General features: G+C 35.2%; 1 protein-coding gene across 1 annotated transcript in view; it reads left to right on the top strand.

Annotated features, from left to right (window-relative positions):
* LOC147073568 (RING finger protein 17-like) overlaps window positions 1–20085 on the top strand; it is a 39998-nt gene that overhangs the window by 8487 nt on the left and 11426 nt on the right. The window contains exons 6-14 of the mRNA XM_085944824.1: window positions 1634–1885; window positions 3357–3457; window positions 5759–5934; window positions 6666–6749; window positions 9615–9776; window positions 11108–11255; window positions 13758–13883; window positions 15936–16092; window positions 19536–19658. Coding sequence (XP_085800950.1) covers window positions 1634–1885; window positions 3357–3457; window positions 5759–5934; window positions 6666–6749; window positions 9615–9776; window positions 11108–11255; window positions 13758–13883; window positions 15936–16092; window positions 19536–19658 — 1329 coding nt within the window. The remainder of the gene's footprint in view (window positions 1–1633; window positions 1886–3356; window positions 3458–5758; window positions 5935–6665; window positions 6750–9614; window positions 9777–11107; window positions 11256–13757; window positions 13884–15935; window positions 16093–19535; window positions 19659–20085) is intronic.

Here is a 20085-nt window from a genome sequence, read left to right as displayed (position 1 = left end):
GTCGATCTATTCAACATAACTGTTGGCATTAGAGCAGTTACATTTCATAGCGTTTGCAAGGTAGTTTCAGAGGGCGTGAGGAAGTTCCCCTCCTTCTCTCGGTCTATGGTCTGTGGTGAATCTCGGTTGCTTTAAACACACTCCTCCACTCTATTAGTCTAATATTTTTAGAGTACCTAATAATTTTTCAAAGGATAAATCAGTCTACATGTAAATTATTGACGCAAGTATTTCTTACGAATTTTTGGTTAGGTTAGGTTGAGTGACGTTACCTTTCATCTATTATATACGGGCACATAATAACGTGGTTTCGGGAGGCGGGGATAACAAAACCTCACATGTATCACTGACTTCCTATTTACTATTGCTTTTCCAAGTACATTTCCCATATCCAGACAGTCCACTTGAGTCCAGCGATGAACACCTGGCCTGCAGCTATAACTAGGGATACTCGCCTACGAGTAATTGCAACCTCTCGCATCCGCAAGTGATTCTCGAGTGCGCGTAGCTTGACGGTCATAATTATTAGTGTCGGTTGAGGTTCAAATATATTATGATCACGTTATGTGCTGTCACAGTAAATTGCCGCTATGGGGAAAAGTGTGTAATGTCGTTTTTATTGGTATTTAAAATGTTATCAGACTGATTTTGAACCTTTAAACGAACATTGTCAGTTAGCAAAATCTGCCGAAATCACCAGAACAACAATGAAGTCACCTCACGCGTACCACGCTTGCGTCAACACCCGCATGACTCTATGAATGTTTTTTTTATCATTTTCTATATGCCTACACAATTTTGACTCGTGTCAAAATCGCGCTTTTTTGTTTTTAGTGGTTGGCACTAAGTATTTTTTATAAGAATGTTGTCCATTATCTATGGTCTGCTGGCAGAGTTCTATTCAAAATATTATCGCAACACCTACGTATAAGCTCGTAACTGCGTTTATGGATATATTTACTTGATTACCCTTTATTAAATAATTTTAAAGATAATACAACAATAATAATCGAAAAAAAAACAAAAGTTCAATAAAATTACGATTCCAGCATTATAAATAAACATTAAAATTTATTAAAATCGTACTACTGAAAAGTACCATTATGCAGATACGGACTTATACATAGGGGGTTTCGACCTGTGGATGCAATATCGCAAGTAATTTTAACGTACGCACACGTAGAAACTGTTAAACTCAATTGAAATTAGCATGAATAATGAATAATAATTCAAAATACTAATACATTAGAGTTGGCACTCTTCATCATTGAATTTATACAGATAGTGATCGTTCAAAATATTCTGCGGAATGACGAAACCATAGACTAAATTTGTCGCTGTACCAGCATTATGTGATGTGATCGTAATATAATTGCAGCATTAGTGGCCATCGTAGCAAACGTCAGTACTACATTCAGTCTAAGAGCAGGATGGCATTATGACTTGAATTCGAGTGCGAAAGGTATGCCATGATTATCATGCACAGAACGTTGTTTACAAGCGGTGCCACTTAGATTTAAACATGTATAACGTTAGGATGTTTTTAACAATTTTCACATTTGACCGGATATTTTGTCTGTTGTATCGAGATTCTACTGTACTGTTGAATATTCTTTGGATTTTTATTTTTTAGGAACTTAATATGAAGCTAAACAGACCGCGTCTTCCGTCGTTCAATGAAAAGGTGAACAGTAACCCCCTTGCAGATCATTTCGCATTACTGTATGCCCGCTTGCACCGCATGGAGAAGCGCCTGCTTAAAGAGTACGACGACGGCAAAAAAACATACTCCAACATTCTGGGACAGCTGACAGGAATCTCCGGTCAGATAAATACACTCATAGAGTTCTTCCAAAGCAATTTGACAGCCGAGCAAAAGGAACATGTGAGTTTTCATCATTTAATTGTATGAAATTGAACCAAAAAAACTCTATCTGCAGGTTCATTTGAAGAGAACTTCACACTTCTACTGACATTCCACAAAAAAATTTCTGATTCATGCCATTAGTCAATTACATAATTATATAATACAGTAAAACTTCGTTAATACGAATTTTACGGGACCGAAATGTATGGGGAAGAAATACTAAAACTGAAAAAAAAATTTAAAAATTTACGATCATAGATATATATGCCTACCAAATTTCCGATACAATTCTTTCAAATTAAAATCTGTGCAAATACCATGCATCATTCATCCATTAATTGAACTTAATTGAAGAGGTGAGTATTTACCACCATGTGTTGAGAATTATCAAAAATACGAAATATTTTTTACTTTTCCAATTTGTTCCATTGTTCCAAACACATTAGTTCTCTAGTAAAACTAAGTTAAAACCCAACAAAATATCAATAATACCTACAGCCTTGAAACATGTGAGTTATTGTTTTTCCTTTGAGTGGAGTACAGTTGTGCCACTGATGTGATAATGGGTCATAAAATGTCAGGACTATTTTTATTACCTTCATAAAATAAGCAATTTATTATGTTTTTTGCTCATGAAATATTTATTGAAAATTTTTATATGCCAGAATCATTTCGAATTAAAGATATGCTTGGTATTATATGAAAATAATGTTCAAGGGACTTTTTTTTTGTGAAAATTTCGATTTATCCGTGTTCTTGTTAACAAGGTTTTACTGTAAACTATTTTTTTTATTCTCGAATACTTTTGATTTAAAATACAAAAGCCGACTGCTAAAATTAACGCAATCTGTGAACCGCTTCAAGAAATGCTAAAACTACTAGTAAATTTCATCATAATTAGAAAGGATGCATATGGCATAGTTGGTAGTCCATATTGGCGCAATATATAAATTACATACACGATTCTACGTGTAAATATTTCCAAAATAAGCATTAGATACTCAAAATTCATTGGACTGGATAGTATATAATTAAATTCAACTGTAATTTCTTATATCACACATCTCACATTGCTGTATCAAAGTAGACATTTGAATATAATTTGATATTCCCCCATCAATTTTATGTAGGCAGCCAAAAGCAATACATTGACCATTGCTTTTAAGATGAATAATCACATAAAACATCGACAAATGTGTATCTAGGTGTAGGTATGTAAACAAAGCAGCAGACTTCAAACCAGGTTGCAATCTGCCATTTTGTTTATGTGTCTGTCAATAATGATGTTATTACTAATACATCCACTTAAAATCATTTGATTCAACAATCGAACTGCCTTCAAAATTTCTAATGAGGAATGCGTATATAACTTCTATGTTTTTAGAGCTCAAATTATTTGGATAGTGTACTAACCTGTATCAAATCAGGTGGTGGCGGCAGGTGAGTTCAAATTCTTTGATTGCAAGCTTGTGTTTTTTTTCTTTTTCAGATCGATTATAACTCGTTTGCGAAATTATTGGAACCAACTGTTGACTTTCCATGGTATCTGGCCGACAGCTTAGTCACAGATGATACAGAATCTTCCGTTTCGTAAGTTGTTATTCCAATTTTGTTTTCGCAGTGGAATATGAGCTGTATAGTATAAGAGACCGCCGATTATTCAGAACATTTAATACTAGCAATGGTCCATACAATCTAAAATTCCTTATAGAGTGTTCAATGCTGCTAGTATATACTAAAAAACGGCTCTCTGACTCCGGACGAATCGCGGGAGAGGAGGGATGGAATGTTTTAAGGCTATACTTCAGTTGAAGCATGGTCTAAAAAGATCGTGGCTAGGCGATGCGCGGGTTGTGCAAATTACGTGTGCCAAACAAAATATAATTTGTCATATAAATCAATAAGATAGAAGCACAATATTGGACAATTATAATAGACCGTGTAGGTATATCATATTATGCAGGTAAATCAGAGGCGCGCTCGCGGTGCCCATCGAGTACCAAGTTACGAATGTGAGAAGTGGGAGCCACATCGACTCCTTGGCATGGTGCTATATCTTTTGTTGTCTCAGGTAGACGAATTGCAAAACAAACTTTATATGATTCCGATGAATCCGATGTACTTGCGCGATTCTCGTCAAGTACCAAGTTACGGAGGTGAAGATTGGGAGTCACAACCACTTTCTGACCTGGCACCCATAACTTTTCGTGTATACTATTATCTCAAGTAGACAAATTACAGAAGAAAGTGTGTCTCTCTGATTATGTATACGGGTTAGGTAACGCACCTGGACTACATATCGTCACCGTTCTGGCAGAAGACACTAATTCGAAAAAATCACATATTGAGTTAGTTATACCAAAATTGTCCTTATTTCAAACTTTACCGTTTGGAAACCTTAGTAAATAAACAGTCTTTATTTTAAAGTAATCCTTTTTACGATTACTTTATAAACGTGATAGACCATTTCAAACATTTTAACAACTTCAAAGTCAAATTACTCAAAACTAGTATTCTCCAGTTAGTGTGTTCTGCCAGAACAGAGACGATATGAATAATCCTTTTAATGTGTTTTATACATCAATGACTTGTTGTCGATTTTGATTATAAAACAATAAATGAATAAATAAAAGGACTGTGATGATTAAAAGCAATATATAATTGTAAAAAAATCTCTGTCAATCTCTCAGATCATATTGTTTTAGAGACTATAGACACCAAATCGCTTCCAGTATAAGGTGAAAAGCAAAAATGGTTCTGAAAGAAAACACTAACTCAATTAGTTGTTATTTCCAGACAACATTTTGTAATTTTTCATTTAGTTCGTTTGCACAAAATTGTTAAGCAAATGTATATTTTATAAAAATTAGTATGTTTTCCAGACGGTAAAGTTTGAAATAAGGAACATTTTGGTATAACTAACTCAATAAGTATGTCATTTTTTCGAATTAGTGTCTTCTGCCAGAACAGTGACGATATAATATAACAAGTGTTAAGTGATTCAATTGGTAACTGAATTGTTATGTGTAATTGTGTAATAGTTATTTGTGATTAGGGATTCCAATCCCGGGATCCCGAGCTATTTTCGATAACTATGAATCCCGGGATTGATAAACATAATCCCGGGATTTCGGGATTGATTTTTTTATCAATTTTTATGGAAAATAAAATAAAAGCGAAAATATAACAGAAAAAATACTTTTAATAAAAAATAACTACATTAGAAATAAACTGAGTTAGAATGAAGTTTGATTTATACTCATGTGTAGGTTGCCGATTCATTTTATTTTTTCACATAAATTATTAAAAATGGAAAGATTGGAAAAAAACAATGCTTCGCACTTTTAACAAAGTAATTCCACCATGATATACGTTTTACGGCAGTTTCATACTTGGCTGACTAATTAGATTTATGAAGCGGAAAGGCCATAAGTACGCCATGATTATTTGCTTTACTATTTTAAATCTCGCTAATCCATTCATTAAGTCTTTACTATCAGAAACAGCAATCTCCTATTAAATTCACATTATTATTTATATTACAATATTATTTACTCCATTAAACTTGTGTATTTCCAAGATTGAACGTATACAATATTAACAATAATTGTCTTAAATAGTATAAATTATACTAGATTTATTTTTGACCGATTTTATCAATGTTATTTGTAAATATATTAACAATGGAAAAAATCCCAATCCCGGGACCAGTCCTGGGATCCCGGGATTGTCAAATTGTAATCCCGAAATCCCGGGATCAGAATTTTGGCTCGGGATTGGATTCCCTATTTGTGATTGATGATTGTTGTTAATAATGGTCAACATGAGCTGCTGATTCTGTCTGTAAGTATGTTCATGTAATTAGAGCATCCATTTCATTTAATTTTACAGTGTTGAAATCAACAACGAGATATTCAATATAGTTGATAGCCATTGCACAGTAATCGTGAAGAGCAATGAAGTGGAACTGCTACCGACTTCAAAGCTGCCTCCAGAAGTCGAAGTTGCCCCCATTGACCGGTCGCTGGATTCTTCTATTCCTAATACAGGTCCAAATCTTGATACAGGTAAGATTTCTATGACTGAAATCACTTTTTGACAATGTAAAAACTTCTTTTGGACATTATCTTTTGTACTAAACTGTTTCCCATTAATATGGTTTTATAGACTGCAGAAAAGATGGTAATCTAGTTGTGCCAAGTTATTAGAATATGTTAGATGCGAAATGACATCCCATTTAACTGCCTCAGTTATTTTGGGAATCGTTTTTGCCTTATGAGGTCTAGTGTTATGATGGAAGATGATACGTCTTCTGTTGGTTTTTTTTTCTTTAATTGATTGCTTTGCCGGTCATGGGGCATGGTAAAATATTGGCGGCAAGTGAGAGGCTGCGAATTTTTTAGCAAAAATAAACCTTATGTATCTATTTATTTTTTTAAATATATTCAAAGTTTATCATAAACACTAACCAATCATTTGCTAAATGTTTCATTATTGGACCAGTATTATTCCGAATTTTAAATTATTCAAAACAAACGACTGAGACTGGCATTCTATCTTCAAAGACAGGCGAATAAGTCTGCGTTTTTTGTATGGCTGGCACTGTACGCCCGGCTATATCCGCAAACATGTTTGCTTTGGCATAGAATCGGGCAGCGCGGTCATCGTGGGGTAGAATAGTACCATTTAGAGGCAGAATAGAATCAGTGTGGTTTAATCGTGCTTGTAAGATACAAAATTGTTTCAAGCCATTGGAAAATGACAACAACCCCCCTAACTGAGCTATATTATTTTTCAGCCACGCCGAAGCTTACAGCCAGTGGTACCGTGCGGCGCATGTATAACCCTCCGGAAAACAAAACTATCAAAAGTCTTTTTGTTGGTAAGTGTATACGCATGTTAATGATTTAGATTACTTTTTCCCCAGCACTACATTTCCAGCGCCTTCCACTGACTATTTTCCCTTCCAGTCATCTCGAGTTTGCAGGTCTCCTCCATTCATTCTTGGCCTACCTCCAGGTCGCTTCTGCTTCAGGATTTTTGGAACCCTCTCATCAGGCATTCTCTCAATGTGAAACCCCCCCACCACTGTACAGAATTTGCCTATGAATTTAAGTATGTAAGACTTATTTTCAAAATAGCAATATGGATCGGTGTAAACTGTTGCAGTTCTGCAGCTTCATACAAACCTGTCACGAGTGTTCCTAAACATGGTTGTATCCGTGATAAATGATATCTCTATTCAGCCCATGTTCAAATCTGCAAATGATGATGTCAGTCGCGATTATTTTCCGCCGCCTTAGTAGGCTACATAACCATCACATTCACATACATCTTACTGTCAAATGGTATATAAAAATGGTATTAATTACATTGTGAATGCATTTAAAAGTTACTTACGATTCTAGTAGCGAAGGGTGGAGGTAGGTTGTTAAGATTCGCCATAAAAAGTGCACATTAAACTTTGTTAGTCATACGTATTTGTTTTTATTCAACTAAGACTACAATTTACCGATGGTATTGGTTAGTGAAAAGCAAATAAACCCTGCCGATAATAGTTTTGTTATATTTTGGGCGATGTGACAAAATTGTGCACACTTTTTCATTCATACTTATTTGTTTCCGTTGGATTAAGAATACATATTAAACATATTGTTGGTTCATTTTTTGCCATGCAAACCAAAGTATAATTGATAAAAAAAATATTATTCTATCTATGAAATATTCAAAGTTATATATGATTTAATTGTATAATTTTAGATATTTTATAGATAGATGAGTATTTTTTGACTATTATCTATTATGGCTTGGTTTTCGCAAGGTTTAATTGAATAAAACTGACACCATCTGTAAATTGTAGTCTTATTTCAATGAAAACAAATACTTATGACTGACAAAGTTTAGTGTGCACCATTTAAGAGCGTACTTCAGTGAAACGGCAAATAATTTTCAACAGTAGGTGTGACGAAATTTCTCACTAGTCGCCAATCGGAGATCGACAGTCCAGGTGTCCACACGTCGATTTGTTTAGTCATGGCGTCGGATGAAAATATTCTTAAATCGTGTAAAGATGACTAAAAAACTTTACATATGTACTTAAAAAAGAAAACATGTCAATGAATATACTATTATTATAAGTAATATGACAAACATATCATTAAATGGACGCATGTTGGATTTTTATGACAAATTATATTTCGTTCGGCACGCGTCATTTGCACAATCCGCGCATCGCCTAGCCCCGATCTTTTTAGACCATGCCTCAACTGAAGTATAGCTTTAAGGCGGATCTTAACAGCTTGCCTCCACCCTTCACTACTGTATGATTCTATACAATATGTTTCATTAAGGTTTCACCTAGAATTGCATAGTTAAAGGTTATTTTTAATTTGTTTTAAAATGATTTTGTAATGTCAAAAGCTTCAAGCATGTTGATTTTCATTCAATAACAGTATTAAGTATCATTTTAATTATACAAATATACATTTTGACTGACATCCTAGGGTGAGAAATGTGCGTAGTAAATCTAATAATGAAGAAATAGAATTTACCAAAAAGACATTTAATTTTCTCTAGTGCACATGCGCAATAGAGGTTGCGCAACTTATTTACCCTGTTGTGCGGATAGTGCGAAAGATTAAATTCGTTGGGCTTTGTCTTGCGTACTTCCCCGGTCTTTTCGGATGTTACGGTAGTAAATATTCTCTATAACTCTTTAGTTAAAAGCAGACTTGAGAGTGGGTCTATTGTTTGGGCCCCGCATCAGTTGAAGTATGGCCTTATGGTGGAGAGGGTCCAGAAGAAAATTTTGAGACTCCTTTATTTTCGACTGTATGGATATTATCCGTGGCTCTATCCGACTGACTTTCTCTTAGGTATGCTTTACATACTGTAGCTTGAAGTTTAGAAGCGATCTTTATTTAGCTACATATTTTTTCCGACTTCTGCGTAAATGAAAACTCTGCCATTCTTGGTGGTGTTGGCTTCTGTGTCTCTGATAATTATCTTAGGAATCTAGTCTAGTCTATCAACCTAGTTCACTCTGTGTGCTTCCATGTAGGTACGTTTATTTTTCTTATTGTATTATTTACTCACATTACCCTGTATTTTTATTTGAAAAATTGTTAACACTTACTTTATGTCATGTCGTGAACGCTTTGAATTTATAATTTTTTATGTTTATTATATTATGTAAAATAAATTAATTTGAATTTGAAATTTGAATTACCGTACCCCGGATTCAAATCGCATTAAGTAACCAAGATGATAACTACTCGCTAATCTCAGTGCGGTAGATTGAAGTTGCGGTGGGTACACTAAATAAAGCCGCTGGTTATTGCGATATATATCGTCACTCTCCAAACCAATAAATTGTCGTAACCCTCAAATATTAAATTGTTCAGGAAGTGAAAAAAACTGTAGGCATTGGATTTATCTATTATTTTATTACAAATTGAGATTTTTTTTTATTGACACGGGTGGCTTACGTTTAGACAACATTTGGCTGAAATATTTTTTGTCAAGTTACAAATGGCTTAAAAATTAGTTTTGAATTATTTTGATATCAAATAATTTGTTGGGATTTATGATACTTGGCCGGTTCGTGTAAGAGTATGCAATAAGTCCATTGCTATCAAAATGTCACTTCGGTGAAAAGTGAACGTTATGACTATTTGCCCGTACAGTGACAATATAATATATTTTTTGATTACCGGGAGAAGACGTAAGGTGTTATTTTGCTTTGCAGGCGCCGTGGACCACGTGATTGTGACCCACATCAATACGCCGCATGATTTTTACGTTCAGCTCACTAGCGTTCAGCCCAAACTCAAGGAGTTGTGTGAGAAGTTCAACAAGAATGCTAAACAACAGAATTTTCTCACTCCAGGAGTTGACGACATTGTTGCAGGTAAAGGATTACTACAATACCGCCACCAGACAGTGGCAGACTTAAGTAGCGGTTATTTAACATTTGTCTTTGCACAAAAATATTTTAATGCATAAGGGCCAAGAGCAAAGATAATGTAATTAAAAAATTAAGTTGACTTAATACAAAACTAACTAATTATAAATCCTATTCATAGTTGACAGCTTAGCAAAACAATAAATAACATGGCAATGCCGCTTTCGGCGATTGGAAGTCCTGCCATTTTATATTTTGGAATAGACATTTGACGATAAAACTTTATAAATTAAATAAACTATTAATGAATAATTCACAAGATTTTAGAATGTAACATTCCTTATTGAAGATACATAATTTGAAAATACCTCAGATATCAGATAAAAAAAATATGAAAAAACTCAGGAATCGAACCCGCATCCACTGGATTAGCGACATTTTTTTTTAAAGAAGTATTTTTAATATATGTATGTTCAATAAAGAATGCTACATTCTCAAATCTTATGAATGATAAGTTTATGAGATGAACTGGCCGTAAAAATATTCATTACCTACCAAGTAACACTGAAATATTTAAAAATATGTTTCTGGAAAATTTGGTTCGGGTTGGAGGTGGTGGGTGATTAGGATTTTCAAAAACTAGCGATTTGGCAATATTTTATCTTGCGCTACAGTACTGAATAAGACATTTTTAGTATTGCTAGTCTTTCATGTTTGTGTAGATAATCAATATTCAATACCATTTTACAACAGGGGCAGGAATACAAATCAAATACCTAATACGCTGAAAACATAATTTTAAATGAGGTATTTACGCTGTTAAGGAATCTACATATCGTCGCCGTAAATGTCAAGGGAGCCAGTCCACAAATCATAATGCTGAGAAACAGACGCTCAAAGATTTTGTGTGACAAAAAAAAGTAACATTTTTTTATTGAATTTGTTGTTTTTAAAGATATAACGGTGAAACTTTGAACATAGAATATACTTTGTGGTGTTATCTTTTTATTATTTTGTACAAATAACTAAAAACAATAGTATCTTAGAAGTTATGTGTGTTATATCTCTTGACCACTGAATATTGAAATGTACAAAAAATGTCAAAGGAGTTTTGTGGGTTAAATCCATTGACCACTGTATCTTTGATGATTTTAAAATGCTTTTGTGTACTTAATTCATCTTCGCCAAATTTGTGGCTTGGCTCCCTTGACATCTACAGCGACGATATTACCTTATTTAAATATTTTAATCTAAACAATCCACATAAATTCATTTCCCATGACCCACCATGCCTCTGTCCAACACACTATTGAACATATGCTTTGACTATTTTGTAGGAGGACTTTTCCTCGCCTACAACGACCAAGATAAGCAATGGGACAGGGTAAAGCTAGTGTCGGAAGATCCACCTGTAAACGACACCGAAAAGTTCTACGACGTCTCATTCATTGATTATGGGCACACCGGAAAACTGACTGCAGACAAGTAAGCTCGATTGATTATTATTTCGTTTTCTGTATGGCTTGAAGAGTATAAAGCCGGGCACCCATTAGCGAGCTGTAACCGTGTCCGATGCAGTAACTAGTATGGACGCTAAATAATTAGTTTATGAATCTGCCGCGAGCAGCTCGAGGTGCGCTCGCAGCGATCCATCATTTGTCGGTGTTTGCCGCGAATCAAAAAGAGGCTCGTGGTCGTAGAACGTGACACCCGTTTCTCGCCGCTGTTGTAGATCTTTACACCTTAGGAAACTTACAATTACTTTGTAGTACGTACTCGGATATGAACATAGATGATTTGGTTTGATGTATTTTTTGAGAAAATAAATATAGGTATATTACCATGTTATTTTAATCCATTGATGATCGCCTGACGGACTTCCAGGATAATAGTTCTAATGACCTGTTTAGATATGCGAAAATGATATTGCAAACTTGTGAAAGAACCCAGTAGCCAAATAGTTACATGTAAATTGTACATATTACATTTCACCGTAGCACAGTTCGCCTTGAGCTTTCTTATCGGAAAGAAATGATAACATTACGCATTGTTCGTTCAGCATTTTCATAGCTGATTTTGGAAAAAAAAATCTAGTATATCAACTATTTTCAAAATTTATTTGCTGCTGGCCTGTAAACCAGCGGTTCTCAAACTGGAGTCCGCGGTCTCTTAGGGGTCCGCGAAGCAGTTTCAATAGGACTGCGAAAAATTAACTCATATTAATTTATACTATTTATATTTTTATAATTATTGCATGTAACATTTCTTGGGTTTTGGATTTCTTAGTATTTTCCTGAACTACGAGAATTTGAAAAATACCATCGTTTTATCAATAACCCATTTATACTCTCCATTTTCGGAGTACAATTTAATTCTGGAATAGTTTATTGATTTGATAAATAATGGGGTGCAAAACGTGTTGTAGTGATTTTTGGATTGAAATGGTACAGTCTTAAGCTGATGTTGCAAAGATAGCTCTAAGAGTGCTAATTCCATTCGCAACCACCTATAAGAGTGAGACGGCTTTTTCTACACTGCTTACTATCAAGACAAAATCTCGAAATAGATTATACGCGACGAATGACATGAGAGTTGCACTGGCCAAAACAAAGCCAAACATAGAAGATCTGGTTCAGGCAAAGCAGATGCATCCATCCCATTAAAATTGTTATTTAAATTTATTGACTACATAACATCTCCTGAATACATAATTGTTTGTAAAAAAATGTTTTATTCACTACAGCCTATAAGCAGTGTCGCGCCGTAGCTATATGGGCACCCTTGTGCAAAGTATTTGGCGCCCCCGATTTCTTTTATCATTTACCAGAGCCTCGCGAGTATTATTTTTCCAATATTCGATGCATGGCATAGTTCTTTCGCGAATACCATCTGTAAGGGATTTTGGCATTACGTTTGACAGTAAGCTGTCATTTAGTGGTAATATTGCTATCATATGTAAAAAGGCGCTACAAATGTTGGGTTTCGTCTTGCGTACTTCCCGGGTCTTTTCGGATGTTACTGTATTAAAAATTCTTTATAATTCCTTAGTGAGAAGCCGGCTTGAGAGTGGGTCGATTGTTTGGGCCCCGCATCAGTTGAAATATGAATACGTGTATTAATTAAGGCGCTAAGTACCAAAAACAAAAAAACTGACATTTTTATAGAAAAGTGTTCTACATATTATCGCCAATAACTTCAACTATGGTCTAAGTGCCTCAAGCAAGTCAAAAAAATACAGAAAAATATTTAAACCCGTCGACATTGTAAGTCCGTTGGCCTGTTTTATTTATAATGGTGTAAATAGCACTACAGTGGTCAACCTCATTCAATATAAAATGGCTGACGATGGTGTGTTGACACTTGCAAGTTCTTAATACCTAAAATTATAGAAGCTGCCGTGATTGCTTCACACTGTAAAACCACATTTTTCAAAAAGTCTGCTTCATGAAATTTTACTGCAATGACTCAGTATTTTGTAACTACAGGCAATACTACTTTTTGGTACTTAGAGCCTTAATTAATACACGTATTCATATGACCTTATGGTGGAGCGAGTTCAAAAGCAATGTTAATCGTAAGACGTAAATATACGACCATATATTTCCGATACTACATTTCATGGTGAAATGTGATACGGTGAACTGCACACGTAGCCAAATATCTTAAGGATACAGCTAACCTATCTTGCACTTATGCTGCTTCTCTCAATCTAGTGTCCAATCAAATTAATTACATACACCAAATCTGTCGGACTCATTCGTGTGAAATTCTTGTAATGACCACTGATATGTTGATATTTTATAATAGTAAGTAAAGAATAATTGCTTTTTCTGTATGTACCTATTGAATTACAGATGGTTGGGCAAATGGTTATGAGTCATTCCTCATCAAAAAGTATGTTAAAAAAACATCCACGGTGGCCTTAAAGATCCACATTGCATCGTAGGATCATTTACAATGAAAATTTTTTATTTTTTTTTTATCAAGGCTACGAGTGCTGCCACCTGATGAAATACCGCCATTGGCGCTGAACTGTAGACTCGTCAACTGTGAACCCGTGTCCAAGACGTGGACAAACAACGACAGCCTTGCCATGCTTCGACTTGTCAGCAGGTACAATTTAAACCATTATCACTTCACATTTCAATACCAACTGAAATATTTTGTTTAGTTAATCTTTTTTCTTTTGGTCTCTCTGACTGAGTTGAGTCCTGCAGTTGCTGCATTTCAGGTGGTTTGCCTTCTGTGAAAACCTTCCAGAAGGGAATATCCAAAAGCATCCATTTGTCGTGTGCATACTACAAAACAAACCAAGAAAATATGAATGGTGTTACCATATGGTTACATACTTTCAAATGGATGACATATGAGCAAGCGAGATTTCTTAGGGGCTAGGTGTAAAAAAAGAAGCTACCACGTGGTCATGGCTTGACAAAAGGGTCCATCAGGTACCTCACTATTGTGTCTCTCCGTATTTTTGTATATTTTGCAAAAATGGCAGCATGCTTGTATTTTATCAATTTTAACTTGGTCTGTTTCGGTCAAATTATTATTCTGACCATAATAACGGTGGCGAAGGGTGGAGGAAGCCTGTTAAGATACAAAATAAATAGTGCACACCTAACTTTACCAGTCATACGTATAGTAGGCGCTCGGTAATCTGGCACCCATATTTTTTCACCTATGCCAGATTGTCTGAAATGCCGGTTTATTGGATTTCTATAGGAAATAATTCTATCACAGATTTGCATAGTGGATATCTTTTAGTTTATGTAAACATACCCAAAAAATTGGTAACAATGTTTACTTAATCAATATCGATAATAGGTTGTGTCGCAATATCGTGTTCAATATTCAAAACAAAAGCAGTTCTGGAAGAGCGCTGTAATCCATAAAGTTTAATGTAAAACCTGCCGAATTATAGAGCAGGAGAGCTGAGTTGCAAAATGCCGGATTATTGGACGTGCCGGATTGGTGAACGCCGGATTACCGAGCGCCTGCTGTATTTGTTTTCATTGTACTAGGATTACAAATTATAGATAGTGTCAGTTAGTTTTTAAAAATCAAACAAACCCTGCGTCAACCAAACCATAATTGTTTAGGTATGCTGTGGGTGATCCAATAAAATAGTGCACAGTCGTTTAGAAAACATTACAGATGGTGTTGGTTAGTTTTTTTAAATTCATTAAGCCCTGCTAAACCAAGCCATAATTGATAAAAACTATTCTTCTATCTATAAAATATCCAAAATTATGTACAATTTAATGGGATAATTTTAGATATTTTATAGATAAATGAATATTTTTTGATGATTGACAAAAAATGCAGCATTGCCAGTAATTTTTTAATGGCATACGTTTAAACAGCGTAGCCGGGTATTTTTTTTTCTCGTAATCGACTATTACTATGAGTCAGCTCGGAAATGATTCCGACCTTTCTAGACCCCCAGAGGAGTCATCCCCAAATGGGGACAATTCGGGGGTGTGACAGTACGTATGACTGACAAAATTTATCATGCACTATTTATGTCAGATTTCAACAGCCTACCTCCATCCTTTGCCACTGCATAATATTTCATCGTATTATAAAAATCTCATCGATGCATTATCATGTTGCTGACCGTACTTATTCACATTTGATAATATAATATCTTAGGACGATACTTCAGTGAAACGGCAAATAATTTTCAACTATAGGCGCGACGAAATTTTGAACTCGCTGGCAATCGGAGAGCGAACGTCGAGGTGTGAATACGTCAATTTGTTTCGTGATGGCGACGGGGGTATTAATTCTTAAATCGTGTAAAGATGACTAAAAACGTTACCCATTTACTTGAAAAAGAAAACATGACAATAAATATATTATTATTGTTACTAATAGAACAATAAACAGAACATTAAATGGACGCATGTTAAATTTATATGACAAATTATATTTCACGATCGTTTTAGACCGTGCCCCAGCTGAGGTATAGCCTTAAGTTTGATTGTCTCAAAACATATTAAAAATGTTCCAAAAATTATCTGGTTACCCAATCCGTTTAATGTCAGGTGTATGTAGCATTCACCCTACGCTCATAAGTCTATGTTAATTCAAGACCTAGGCAGTTTCTCAGTGGGATGGGATCATCATGACCAGAATAATATTCGTTTTCTTCTTCTACAGTTGCAAGGTGTGTTTGGTGAACGTAGTAAACATCAACGAGAACTGCCATAATGTCATCCTGGTGACGACTCCCAACAACCCTGCAGAGAGCAACATATATATCGCCGACGCTCTCATCATGTTGGGCAAAGCTGTTGCCGGACAGCCAGTCTATAAGGTATTCATGCCATTTTCTCTTCATATTTATCATGTATGTACAGTAAAACCTCGTTAATATGAATTCCACGGGACCGTCAATCGAAAAAAATTCTAAATACGAAATATAAACTGTATAAGCATTCAAAAAATTTGAAACAATTTTTTTTTTTTGATTTTCATTAATTTTGTTTACGATCATAGATGTGCCTACCAGATCTCTGATACAATTCTTTCAAATTAAAATCTGTGCAAAAACCATTTGTCATTAATCCATGTTGAGCTAAAATTATTATAAAAAAATACGAAATATTTTTTATTTTTCCCATCTGTCAACACAGTTGTTTGGCATTGGTTCTCTAGTAAAACTTTGTGAAAATCCAATGGGTCATAAAATGTCAGTATTATTTTTATTACCTTCATGAAGTAAGCAATAATTTATGTTTTAAAAAAAGTTTTATCACAATTTTCATTGACTAGCTCATTAATTACTATTCAACAAGAAGATTTAGGCACAAGCCAAAGGCGCTCTCGTCGACTAAATGGGAGGAGCTTGTTAGTTTTTAACAGGTTTGCTGCCGCCCTATATAATATAGAATTGACCCCATGTGCCAATTCACGAAAACGTAAAAATTAGGTCAAGGTTGACGAAACTAACAATGATCATATTCATAATATTTTTTATTAGTTGATAACATGTAAATATGTCAGTATAATATAATGTCACCGCTCGGAGCCGGTTGGCACCAGCCGGCTGGCACTGTGAACTTGAACTGTATTTGTTATAAATAAGTTACGTTATAACAAGTCGTACATTATAACAAGTCGTACATTATAACAAGTCGTACATTATAAAGATTTTCACAGTACCTATACATTGAAAACATTCAAGTGGGTTTTGTGAATGTAGGCCCTTGTAAAATGCTCCAATATATGTTATGCAGCTTTCTTTTTATGGGTTCTTTTAGATAATGCAATTTATTGGATCCCTAGTCGCTTTTATGGGATTTGGTGCTCACCATGTTATGAAAACTATCTAATTTCAAAGCAATCCACTTGAGTAACACTAATATGAAAACCAATTAATATTTTCTTTGAACAGTGGTTGCTTGACTAAAAATCTTTATAAAATCATACTGAAAAATATTCTAAATAACCTAATGCTGCCACTGCTGAATGTGTGATAAATGATAATGTTAAGTGGTATGTAGGTAGGACCTTATAAAACACAGTCCCGAAAAATGTCTATAAAAAATCTAATTATGATACAAAATAAAAACCAACTAGCGAAAAATATCTGTAACGTATTCAACTACGATGCCAGCTAAGAAATAAACCACTCAATGGTAGTGCCAGTGAAAGAATGACATTTTCGTGATTACTATACTGGCGGCACCGAATATGAGTGGCCACAGTTTTAACAGGTAGCTAGAAGTTCTTGTTGGACAGTAGTGTACTTCATTACGATTCATTGAATATTTTTATATGCCAGGACTCTGAAACTATTACGAAATTCGAATCAATGGTATGTTTTTATATGATAATAATGTTCAAGGGAATTTTTTTTTGCGAAAGTTTCGATTTATGGCAAATTTCAAATTCGACACCTACGTATACGTCTGTAACTGCATTTTTGGATATTTTGACTTGATTGCCCTTTATTAAATAATTTCAAAAATAATACAACAATACTAATCGAAAAAAGAAAAATTCAATCATATTATGTATAATCAATCAACTAAAAAATTTCGACTCCAAAATTAAAAATAACATTGTGGTGTCATTAAAATTTATTAAGATCGTTTACTGAAAAGTACCATTTTGCGGATACGGACTTATACTATACGTAGGGGGTGTCGAATTATCAGTGTTCTTATTAATGAGGTTTTACTGTAGTATTTAATCGATTGTATTTTTCGATGTTCACATGTTTAGACACTAAACTTAGGGTTGAATACTGTTTGACCTTTTAGTAGCGTTTATCTCACAACTTATGGCCTTATGCATAGAATGTCGATGAACAATGCTATGCATAAAAAAAAGTGGAATGACAGATAAGCAGTGGTTAATATTGTAACATTGCTTCCTGTGATGAGAAGTTGTGTCATTAAAATTTTTCAATTCCATGTTTTGTCTCATTTTATTGTTAAAACAAAAAATGTATTATATGCTTGATGTTTTCATGATAGCTGTTAAATTTTTTTTTTTGTACAATAAAACATCGATGTAATAGCCGTTTACACGTGCATGGATTTACTGCTGTCAGTACGTATTATCGCGGCCATAACAAGAAAATGCATGTGCAAACATGTATTATCGTGCAAGTTGCAAGATTGCATGCATGGATTAAAAAAGTTCTTAGTTCAGCGGTGTCTGAGTTTTCATACAATAGTTGGAACTTGTGCGATATCTGCGTCGCCTGCACACTAGAACGATAGTGGCGAACCTGTCGGAAAAAATACGAACTACACCGTGCAAAGCATTTTTGACGTTTACCAATTTTCACAACCTATCAAATGGCACCATAAAATGACAATAACGCGTTTTGCTTACGCTTGAAGAATGAGATGTGCGAGAAAGTCAGTAATTTTGCATGTGTAACAGTTATTATTGCGACAGTTTAATTTACACACTATTGTTAGTAAATCCATGCACAGGCACTATAATGAACTAATTCATGCGGGGAGATATCTGTTTTTCACCATGCACAGTAGAAAACTCTTTGATTTACCCATGATATATTGCTTCCCGTATGTTTCTACGGCAATGAATAATGCCAGAACCAAATTGGTGTGTAGTACATTTGGGCGCCTGAATAGTATTGTCAAAAGTGACCTCCCATTTTGTCTTAGCGTTAAGTATTCAACCATGTGTGCTACCAATGGTCACATATCCATGTGAAGCATGGACTCTTAATGTCTTCTTTTTCGACCATGTCCGATCCTAATTGGATCATATGGGCCTCCACAGAGTAGAGGTTTGTGTTGACAGATTTTGTTTTTTACGAGAAATGGATGTCAGCCACTTGCTCAACCTATTAGGTCCATACCCTGACACACACAAATTGAAAAACAATATGTGTACTTGCCAGACCCAGGATTCGAACCTGGGACCCACGGCTTTATAGTCCAACGCTTAAGCCGCGCGGCCACCGTGAGTGCAACATGGCATGGAAAAGTGCATGTTGTTAATGCGTAAGGATCACAAAAGAAACCAACAGTTAAGGAAGCAGACAAGAGGTCACTAAGCAGATGGAATGGAAATGGGCTGACATGTTGGCCACAGGGACCCCCTAAAACCCGCCGGATAAACGAGCTTACAAAGTGCAGTGGATGTGCGTGGCAGCAGAGAACTAGGGACCGAGAAGAGTGGAGAGAGCTAGGGGAGGCCTTCATCCAGCAGTGGATCGTCCCTGGCTGCCTGGCTGATAATCTGTAATTAATATTGTGCATTATGTTTTTCCAGAACACGAAATTGAATATGATGCTGCCGTCTCAGCAATGCGGATTCAATAAGCAGATTTTGGACAAGAACGACAAAGTTCTCATTTGCAATACAGTATCTCCGTCTAACTTCTGGGTCAGGAAGGTCAGTTCACATATTCTATATTTTTATCACGAATGAGTTGAACTGATTCGGGGCAGACACGTAAAATCATGTTTCATTGTAAGGCCCAGCCGATGCTCAGCCATCAGTCGGTATGACCTGTTCAGCCCGTAACTGTAAGTCGTATACACATGACCTTAGACTAATATTATCAAGTGTGCAATTTGGATTTAGAACGGATATATTTCAATATATTATAATTAAACTCATGGGCTCCCACCAGGGGGGGCTGATAAGGCTCTAGCCTGGGGGCCCGGGGTCAGGGAGGCCCGGCGTGACGAGTTGACCTGATAAATGAAATAAACACACATCACGAATTTGCACTAATACTAAAAATAGTTCCCTGTGGCACTATTTCCCTTTGCGAATAATGGTTGTGCGATGCAATTTTTTATTACATATTGTGTCG

The sequence above is a fragment of the Rhyacophila brunnea genome, unplaced genomic scaffold, assembly GCF_057557595.1.
Source record: "Rhyacophila brunnea isolate RB1 unplaced genomic scaffold, BYU_Rbru_1.0 scaffold_17, whole genome shotgun sequence".
Taxonomy (NCBI): domain Eukaryota; kingdom Metazoa; phylum Arthropoda; class Insecta; order Trichoptera; family Rhyacophilidae; genus Rhyacophila; species Rhyacophila brunnea.
The sequence above is the reverse complement of the archived record's forward strand: the minus strand, read 5'-3'. Positions and strand labels throughout refer to the sequence as shown.